Source organism: Miscanthus floridulus, chromosome 3 (genome assembly GCF_019320115.1).
Source record: "Miscanthus floridulus cultivar M001 chromosome 3, ASM1932011v1, whole genome shotgun sequence".
Taxonomy (NCBI): domain Eukaryota; kingdom Viridiplantae; phylum Streptophyta; class Magnoliopsida; order Poales; family Poaceae; genus Miscanthus; species Miscanthus floridulus.
The window spans coordinates 43,681,452-43,692,105 of NC_089582.1; the positions used below are offsets into that span (position 1 = coordinate 43,681,452).

At 40.3% G+C, this 10,654-nt stretch overlaps 1 protein-coding gene across 1 annotated transcript; it reads left to right on the forward strand.

Moving 5' to 3' along the window:
- Positions 1–2,979: 2,979 nt before the first annotated feature.
- LOC136545588 (uncharacterized) lies at positions 2,980–5,150 on the forward strand. Its single transcript, XM_066537599.1, has 2 exons — positions 2,980–3,526; positions 4,914–5,150. The coding sequence occupies exon 1, from the start codon at positions 3,107–3,109 to the stop codon at positions 3,461–3,463; it is 357 nt and encodes a 118-aa protein (XP_066393696.1). The 5' UTR covers positions 2,980–3,106; the 3' UTR covers positions 3,464–3,526; positions 4,914–5,150.
- The last annotated feature ends 5,504 nt before the right edge of the window (positions 5,151–10,654 follow it).

A 10,654-nucleotide genomic window follows, 5' to 3' on the forward strand; every position in this document is an offset into this window, starting at 1 on the left:
CCGGATGAAAGATTTATGTCCTCCGCAACAATACTGTCGGACAGCTGGCAAACCGAAGGCTTGCACTCCAGGAAGACCCTGCATATGATGCATTTATATCCTATATGTTGCAGAGGCTACTGAAGGAGTCTCTCAAAAGTTGTCACACCCTCAAATTGTTCCCAAACATACTCAAGTTACCAATATTAGACAGTGGTATGTTCTCATTTGTTTCACTATACAAATTTAGGAACGAGCTCACTCTATTTTTAACTTTCATTGTCATATCCAAAGGTTGCATGTCGTCACTCTATCAGTATATGATTAAGCCACACTAATGCCTCTCATCAAACATAGGCACTCAAAAATCCGGACACATAATCATCCCTATGAACACAGATATATACACTCTACTCCTAATAGCAACCCCAAAAGACAGCCGATTGACCACTATCGATGAGCACCTCACCTAACCACTGAAATAATGGTAATATTAAATCTTGGATAAAATCTAGATGACCCAAATTTGGGTGGACAGACGCCACAATAATAAACCTAACCATCTAAGGTACATTAAATTAGTTCATGTCTCTCATCAAATTCCGAAAGTGTCTTATTTTATATTTGTCAGCATGGCCCATGGGTTATGTTACATTTTTAGGCTTGTGTTGAACTCTTCTAACAATTAATGGTGATGTTTTTAAAGAAATGAATACCATAGATTATGTTATGTTTTAGGTATATAAAAGGAGACACGATCATATACATTCAACAGCCTGTTCGCTTGGTCATAAACGATCGTAAATTTCCAGCTAGAACAATATTTTTCTCTCACACCAAACCAGCCAACAGTAATAATCCACGATCGTATACGATCGTTTCAGCCCCAGCCGAACAAGCTGCAACTCTTCATCTATAGAGTGGAGAGTGTGGATTACAACAGAAACAAACAAACAAAAAGAATGTAGAAATTAATGCATACACTCTGTGAACCACTAGTCGTTTAAACCAATGCTGTAAGCATACAACCAGTGACAATAGTACAAGACTCCTAATCATAATAGTTTGATTAAAACTATTACATATCCATTTGTTTGCTGGTAGCTTGTAACTGACATACATATGAAAACAAATCCAGCATAAAGACAAATAATTATATGCACATACATATATACTAACAAATATATGTTCATGCGTTGCAACATATCTTACAATTTGTTGCGTGGTCACTTGGACTTGGACCATTTACGGTTTGGAGATTTATTAATTCCTCGCTAGTTGTCGAACTCCGCTTGACACATCTTGAAATCGGACTTCATACAAATCATTCATTGACATCCGTTGTTCTGACTCGTCACATAAATACGGATTTACATATTATGAATGGTACGGAGGATATCATGGGACGTAAAATAAATAAAGATGGACAGATCCGTTTCATTCGTTCTTTCACGCACGCAAGGCTGAAAGCGCGCCGTGGCTATTGGGAAACTTCATTATGCATGATGAGAAGAGAAGAAGAAGAAGAAGAAGAAGAAGAAGAAGAAGAAGAAGAAGAAGAAGGCGAGAATAGAAAGACGTGCCAAGAGGCCGGCGTTGAGTACGTCAAAGCATGAAGCTTCTTCTAGCTGACGCGCGTGTGCACGTGGCGACCTCTGTGGCTGGCAGCCTGGGGGTTCTGCCTCTGCTGTCCGCGCGGGTGTCCGAGTCTGATGATGATCTGATCCGTCCACCGACAGCATCCCCACTCCCGTGCAGTGCATGCCCGCGGCTACCAGTGCTAGCCGCCTACCTCTATGCTATGCCCTTGTTGGATTACCTGACAGGAAAATATACCGGACTAAATCGATTTCAGTTCACTGCAATAATATATATATATATATATATATATATATATATATATATATATATATATATATATATATATATATAGTGCAAAATTTGGTAAAGAGAACCCCCGAAGCTGCTTGCTATGAACTTTATTTGCTTGTGACTAGTATGAACCTCAATAATCTATACTAGCTACTCACTCCGTCCAAATATTGTGTCATGTTTTTAGTATCTCAAGTTTAACCAATTATATATTTAAAAGTATCAATATTTATGATATCAAATGAATACAATTATATTAATTACAAAATGTATTTCCGTAATAAATTGATTTGGAGCAAAATAAATGTGAATACCATTCACTAGAAACTTAGTCAAATCATGTCATTGCTCTTGGTCCTGCTTTTATCCGTCTCACGATGATCGACTGTCGACAACGAGGCACCTGTGGTAATAACTTTGTCAATTATGAGAATTTATCAGCTCAGTCTTTGAAGATGCTCATAGAGATAGAGTTTACATACGTACGTTCATAGAGATAAGTGTGCATGCATTGTGAGTGTCTTAATTATACTATGTAATCACAAAAAGGTATTTGAAGAGCATATATATCTACCAAAACAAATATGAATGCCTCGGGAGGATTTTCCCTTCGTTCTTCCTCTATGTTATTACAAAATCTAGTTCTTTTGGGTTATAGCCGATGGCTCTGTCTAGTTCTGTCTCCACTACAAAACTGGACATGACAGTTTCTTCGCATCCATTTCCTCACGAATGAAATGAGAAAGCGTAGGAATTTTTAAACCATTTTAACTGACATGTAGCTTATAGTTGCATTTTTTTTCAACGGATCGAGGGAGTACTTTGCTAGTATGAATTGAAATTGCACCAAGTTTTATTCGTTGATATACGCTCTGTTCACTTGACTTATAAGTTATATTTTTTTAATCAACAAATAATATTTTTCTTTCACAATAAATCCGTCGGGGCAACGGTGAAATACGTATGTACAGTACTAGCTTGCTTTGGATATATTATATTGATGCAAGTACAGGTAGCATGCCCACCACCATACGTGTGCCCTTCACGCAATAAACGGGGGCAGATCCGATGGCCACCTGCCCAGATCGAGGCCACCGTCGTAGCACGCATGTGGGACACGCTCTCCCATGCCGCATCACGCAAACCTCGCCACGTACTCCTACACTGCAGCAGCATCCTGACGTGCCACTAGCACGCCCCCAGCCTGCCGAGCCCATCGAGCTAGCAGCAGCAGCCAGCATCTCCCCACGCTCTCATGTCGCCCCCACCGCACGCGCTCCTCTTCCTCCTGCTGCTCGCCTCGGCGCCGCTGCCGCGCCCGGCCGCGGCGGACGACCGCCCCCTCGTGCAGCAGTTCTACTACTACTCCCCTCCGCCGCCGTCCACTCCTCCCGGCGGTGTCGGCTACGGCGGCTACGGCGCCTACCCGCCGCCGGCGACGACGACGACCGGGCCGCCGACGGGGAGGGGGAACAACAACAGCGCGCCGGGGGGGCGCGGCCAGTACGCGTTCCTGTCCGGCTCCGAGGCACCCGGACGAGTAGCGCCGCTCCGGCTGCCGCCGCTTGTCGTCTGCGCCGTGGCCGCCGCGGTGGCTCTTGCATGGCGTTAGGCGCTCGACTGTCGGTCGCTCTCGGTTCAGCGAGTGTATCGCCGGTTATTGTCATTATTATGTGTAAGCGCGCTCTCAAATTGTGTTGATGGAGTCATATGATTTATTTATTTATGTGGATGTGTTTTATATATGCAACATTTTATATATAGCAGAAAAGAAATTTGGGGATGCATCTGCTCTGTATACTTTCGACTGAAAAGGTCGTCGCAAAGAAAACAAAATCATTTTTGCTTCAAGTCACAAAAAAAGTCATTTTTGCTTCATAGACAAAATTTCCGAGTTTCCATATCTGTCTCGTGCTCTGTCACACACTGTGCCCCTATTTAGAACACGAAAAAAAAATTAACCCAATTTTCCAAGCTAATGCAGATGTTACCAGTTGTGTGTTAGCGTTTTTATTGGAAAAATGTTTTATTACAATCTCAAAAGCTATACAGCAAGTTGGTATACAGGCAATACAGCCCTATATACCTAACAAAAGGTACACAAACAAAAGAACTAAAACCTCATGTATTGGTACTATCAATTTGCTGTAAACTAGACCACTCATGTTCCTAGAAAACAAAAACAAAAAAATTGTTCACATGCATCAACTATTATGGTATCGTCCTGACTCTATCCTATGAATCCAGTATGAATCCGGTTTCTGCAGAAAAGGCTGAGTACGCGGTAAGCGGGTAATAGTAAGTAGCAGCTAAACTACATAATAGGAATGTCTTTTTTCTTTTAAAAACCAGTATCATTCTTGTTGAACAATATGGACAAGTCAGACAGCTACTTCTGATGAATTTTGTTATTTTCTTAATTACATTTAGCTAGGTTATCTGGTTTTTTTCTCAGTACAACTTCTTGTTACAGATATCACAAAAATATTACCATTTTCAACGAGACCTTCACTTTACGAATTAGTTTGTTAATGTTAAGGAGATTAATACATCTTAGGGCGTGTTTGGAAGATCGGTTTTAGAGCTAAAACCAGTGTTAATTACCGGCACCAAAAATTTTACGGTCGGATTGAGAAAGTGTTGTTTGGATGAGTTGTGAGACTATTTATTTTATCGTTGAATTCGGCCAAAACCTGCGGAAGAAACTGTTGTGTGAGGATGTCGGAAAAAAAATATGATAAAGAGATGCACTTGTATTTTGGACCAATTCTTGGATCGATTCATGGGGAGGGATGAATTGGAGCGGCTGCTGCATGAGCTGGAGCAAACACGATGCGATTTCTAGCTGAATTGAAGAAGGCCAATGGAGATTAGCCTTGGTTGTTGACTCTGAACTTTTGTTTCTGAATTTAGCAATTTGTGATATGAGAATTTTGAACTTGGAAAACCATACCATGATCTAAAACCCAGAAAATCTATTTTTAGAACTAGGTGCAATTCTGTATACTTTGGGGCTCCTTGATTGTAGTTTTGCTTGAAAGTGATTCTTTGTGTTAATGCAGGTTAGTTTGTCGCCTGAACCGTTTTCTCTGAAGCCTGTATCCTCTGTTCTGTCAAGTTGGTGGTGAATCTGCAAATTGAAGTGTTTATCTACTGATGAGGAATATCAGGTGACTGAAATGAGTTTAAGATCATTGACGTATTATTTGCAAGTTTCAACTCTGCTTGATATTCCTGTACCTGATATTAAAAAATAGTCATTTTGTTCCTGGTCAATGCACTTGTCCTTGTTGAACAATAAAAAGCCTTCTCTATTCACACTCGTGGCTGCATGTGCCAGTAACAATAATAGTCATATTTACGGGGCTGTATTTAACCTTTCCCAAACAACATTTCTCCAAGTGTATATAAATCCAGATGTATTGCTGTGCGCAGAAAAATACACCTGGAAGGCAATTTCAGGTGTGAAAATGTACGGTGCTCCAAACAGGGCCTTAATGCTTGCTTGGTAGCATGGCTGAGAACTCGTCCGTGAAACACGTCTTGCTTAAGGTCGAACTGTATATTAGCTATACGAAGCAACCAGTAGCACAAATTTTTTTTATACGAACGGCATTTTTTTAGATTTATATAACAGTGGACGGATCAGATCATCATCAGACTCAGCAGAGCAGAGCGCCAACTTCGTACTGGCTGTCAGTGCCCACAAGAAACCAAGCTGGGTTCTGGCCCAGCTAGAGTTAGCACCGTGTTTGTTTGGCTTAGGACCTGTTTGGCAAGGCTCCTCTCCGGTTCTGGCTCCGGCTCCTCCAGAGGAGCCCTACCAAACGTTTTCTTGGAACAGCCGTTTTTCAGTAAAAAACAGAGGAGCCGGAGCCGTTTTGGAGGAGCCACAATTTATGGCTCCTCCAAAACGGCTCTGGCTCCTCCTGAGGAGCCCCTCAGGAGGAGCCGTGCCAAACAGGTTCTTATAAGTCATACTTTTTTAACCAACTAATAGTATTTTTCTCTCATAACAAATCAATCAACCGTATTTTCAGAGAAAAAAGAGCGTAGGTTCGGTGGGAGAACGATGGGCCCCGCCCAAGCGGCAGGTGACGGCAGTGGGCTCGCACGCCGACCTCTGACTGGTAGTAGCAACGAATGGAATGAGATGCTGAACGAGTCAAAGTCTTTGGCCCATGGAGTCTTGACATTCGGCTGTGGCGGGACGGCGGTCGCGATAATGGACCGGCCCATTCCTCTTTTCCTTCTTTTTATTATGGAATGGGGAGCAAGCTGCTGCATTGTTGTTTGATGGTTAGACTACTGAGAGCAGCCATTTTCTGGCATTCTGTTTGTTGTTTCCATACATTTAAAGATGTGGGATACTATCTGTGAAAGTTACCATATATATTGCACATTTCAAACATGTGGGCTACTTGAGTCTGTGAAAGTTGATCTCACATATTTTCCTTTCATAGTTAGAATCTATACGTACCTAGAAAAATTATTTGATGTGATCCATAGAGTTAGCATGGGCAATATACTAGTTATATGTATGTGCTTTCTTCGTTGTTTGAGTTGTTATTATAATTTAAATTTGTAACATTGACAGCTACAATATTCGAACAAATGCATCATCACAATTTTATTACATGTTGTAATGAATGTGAGTTAGCGTTATGGGTTAGATGCTTGTGTACTTTTGTGTATACTTGGTCGACCTAGAGAAATTTGATTTAGTACAAACTTAAAATGCTCTGTTGTCGAAATTGAGGGAGTAGAAATAAGCAGCCTGTTCGTTTCGTCGTAAACGATCGTAGATTATTTACTGCTGGCTGGTTTGGTATGAGAGAAAAATACTATTCCAGCTTATAATTCACGATCGTATATGAGCAAGCGAACAGGACGAAGGTATGTTAAAATACACGTTGGAATTCGTTCATCCTGGATGAGCATATCACGCTACGAGAAACATGAATAATTGGAGTAGATGGAGAGAATCAAGGCAGGAATTTGACTTTTTAGTCTCAATCTTTTTTAGATCAAAGGCATTGTCCGGTTTTATTGAAAGCTTATCAAGCCAAGATCCCACGCTGGGGCTCTGCCAGCTTTACAATAGAGTTCGAGAAACACTCTCTAGTGTAACTACCCGAAGGGAGAAAAAGACAGAACTCTAACTAGAGTTTGAGGCAAGCACGCCATTGCAAAGCTAAAATGAGCATCCCAAGGGCTTGTTCGTTTTGGCCCGGAATGGCCCGGATTGCGGCCTGATCCGCCCGGATCAAATAGGCCTGGTTCGAAGTCAGGCCGAATCAATAATGACCGTTCGGTTAGATACAGCCCGGAATGCAAACCGGTCAATCCAGGCCTTTTTCCCCCTCTTTGGCCAGGAACGGAGACGGACCCTCCTACGTGTGGAACCTATCCTGGCGACGGCGTGGGGCATCGTGAGGGGACGCGACGGTGCGACACGAGGCGACGGCGACCGGTTCCCATTGAACGTCCGCGCTCTCCGCTGCCTTCTCGCCGGTAACGCATCGCCCTCGTCTTCCTTGCCCCATTCTCTCCCCGGTGCTCGGGTTCTTGCTAGGGTTCTCGTCGGCGCTAGGGTTCTTGCTTGCTTGCGCTCGATCCGTCCCTAGGTGAATGAATGGCTTGCTCGCCCGGTCGGTCTGGTATTGCCAAGAAAGGCGCCACTCTTTGCCCCCAGCGACCAAACTGCTCGTCGGTCTCTTTGGTTAGATGCATACTTAAAGCTGGATCAGAAAAAGGAAGAATGAGAGATATGCATGCTTTTCGTTCATTTGCTTTGGGCAGATGGACTCCTTTGCGGTGCATCTGGGCCTGCACGTTTGTAAAATACTGGAGTCTGGATTACCACAGGAGTGATTTACCTGGTTGGAGGATTGTTGTTTCACTAGGACATGATCATTGAAAAATATTTAATTCTTCTATATCAAAATCAAAGAAGATGAGAAAACTTTGTAGGTGACTATGGTTTGGTATGTGGTGGTAAATAATAACTAGCTGCAAGGCATGGAGCTCATACTCCTGCAGCTTGGAAATGTATCCTGTCACGGACATTATAACATCCATGTCTTCTTTTGAAAAAAAAAAAACGTAGATCTTACCTTGTAGTGTACAGGGTAGCTTCTCACTACTTGTTCTCAGTGATTTTTCATGGTTAGCTACCTTCTCTCCTTCAGCTGCTGTTGGCATTATTGTCTAAAACCTTTTGTGTCAGTATATTCACAACTGATCTGCAAGAAATGTTATTTTCTTTTTATTGGCAAGCTTATATCCACTATCTGCCTATTTAATTTTGGAACTGACTCGTGGTTCTGCGGTTTGGATTAATACTTCAAGTGAATCATGGTTTTGCGATTTGGATTTATATTTTAGTAGATGTCCCTTTGTATTCATTGCCTCTTATAGTCAGTTGAAGTATTATCTGATTAGCATTGTCTTGATCCAGAAGTCATCTTCGTTAGCATTCTGGAAGCCCTTACTTTTTGTTCTGATTCAATTACTTTTGTTTCAATGACCAGGAATAAAAGCTTTTTAACTGACTAAAATGTATAACGTGTGTTACCATGTATCAGTTCTGATTTCTGAAACTACTAATCAGAAGAACTGTTAATTTGGATATATTAAGTAGTCTGTATACGTGTGTTAATTTGGATATATTAGAGTATGTATGTATTGCATGCATAGGAATAGGATCGATATACAGCCTTGTCTTGTTATCGGCTATATATACTAGTTGTTGGGTTGGGTGGCCGTGTACGTATATTGTCAGTGTCATTGGCAAGGGTGCCTACCTTTAATTTGTGTGGGGTAATCTATTTTATGCATAGAGCAGGAGCAATCTGTTCATATCCTAGCTAGCTATGACAGCCCTGAACCTCTTGATTAAGACCCGTTGGATGCGTGCAAAGTTGATTAACGCAGGAGCAATTTGTTCAGGGTTCAGTTTCACCGGATGTTTTCTTGTTGCTTGTATTACTATCTAGATGATATTTCTTATTTTTATCAAACTAATAGTTTGTTTGCACCCCCTCTCACCTCTTTCCATTGGTTGGCGATTGCTATATCATAATGTCCAACATTTTCGTTTTAGGTTTTAGAGAACCTAAGGATACTGAGGTAGTACAAGGTGCCTAGAACGTGTGTGTCTATCAAGTTGCTGCGTAGAACCCTTGCATTTTAAACATTCAGAGATCTAATAGAAGATTTGTGCCAGATGTGATCTTGTAGAAACAAGAGATTACTACAAGATACAACAAGTAGAAGACCCCTTTCAAAGTTTCAATACCTTGATTTTTGTTTGTTAGATGATCAGTGATATGGATCGTATAAATTCTTGGGAACTATCGGCTGTAACTGTTGTAAGAGTATGTTGCTGCTGATGCACTTTTGTATTCCTTATCACTTGAATTTACGCTGGTTGCAGACTTGCAGCTGCCTCTGATGCACTTTTGTCAGTTAAACATCTGGATATGTATACGCATCAGATTCTTAGCCCTGGATTCATCCCTGGCTAACCGAACAATCAAATAGGAGCAAGGGGATTGGTTCTGCTAGGGAATGACTGGCAGCAAGGGGATCAACTAATTCCAGGCCTGGATTGGTTCCCCAGCTGCCGAACGAGGCCTAAGAATAACATTAGATTCTTGGAAATGACCAAATTTATATGATAAGATAATGACATTTATGATACAAACTACATATCATTATATTCTTCATTAATTATATTTTCATAGTATACCTATTTGATGTCATAAATCTTTGTAGTTTTTTCTATAATTTTGGTCAAACTTGAGATGCTATGACTTTCCAAGGTTTTTGGAATAACTTATAATTTGGAATTGAAGGAGTAGTGGTTTTATGAACTGCAGTGTGAAAGACCATTAAAAATAGTGATTTGTTACTGGTGTCGCTTAAGAACCGTATATGTAAATATTTACATTGGTGATTGCCTTATGGCTGTCTTAACATAAATCGATTTACACTAACGGTATACTTACACCATTCATCCGTATAAATGGTTTTATAGAATTATCAAATCGGATAAAAAGTAGACTATTCCTTTTACTTTGGAAGAAGCAGCCGCACGTCATAATTCACAAGATTTTTTATGCGAATACGCAGTTGTCGGCCACCGAGATCGAATTCATTATCTCAGAGCGTGTTACTTTCTTACTGCTGTGCCGCAGAATCACTTGTTACCAAGTGGATGCTATTTACTTTATTAAATACTTTAATACCAAATATTTGTATTAGATATTTGAGACTCTAAGCGAATACAAATGAAAAAATTAAACTGAAAAATCTTGGACCTCTTAAATTGCTACAATTTTGTTTAGATCATTTCAGCATCTAAGGTCATTTGAAAAATTAATTTTAAATGATCTCAAATAAAAAAGATTGTCAACTACAAAGTTACAACCTCTTTGAGTACTACAACTTTGGTTTTTTGTCATATTTTCATCTGATGTACCTTGAAAAATTAAAATAAATCTGAAAACCTAAAATAAAATTTCTGATACTAAATGGTTTGAAATGAAAAGTAGTCAACTACAAACTTCCAAGCCTCTTTGAGTGCTACAACTTTGGTTTATGTTATTTCTCCATTCAAGATTATTTGAAATTTTTTATACATTTAATTTAAAATTATGAAACTTAAAACATTTTTAGTCTTAAATGATTTTAAATGAAAAAGTCATCAACTAAAAAAATTTAGATACCTTTGGGTACTATAACTTTCATATAAAGTTTATTTTCATCTAACTTAATTTTGCTGACGGAAGCTAGTCCG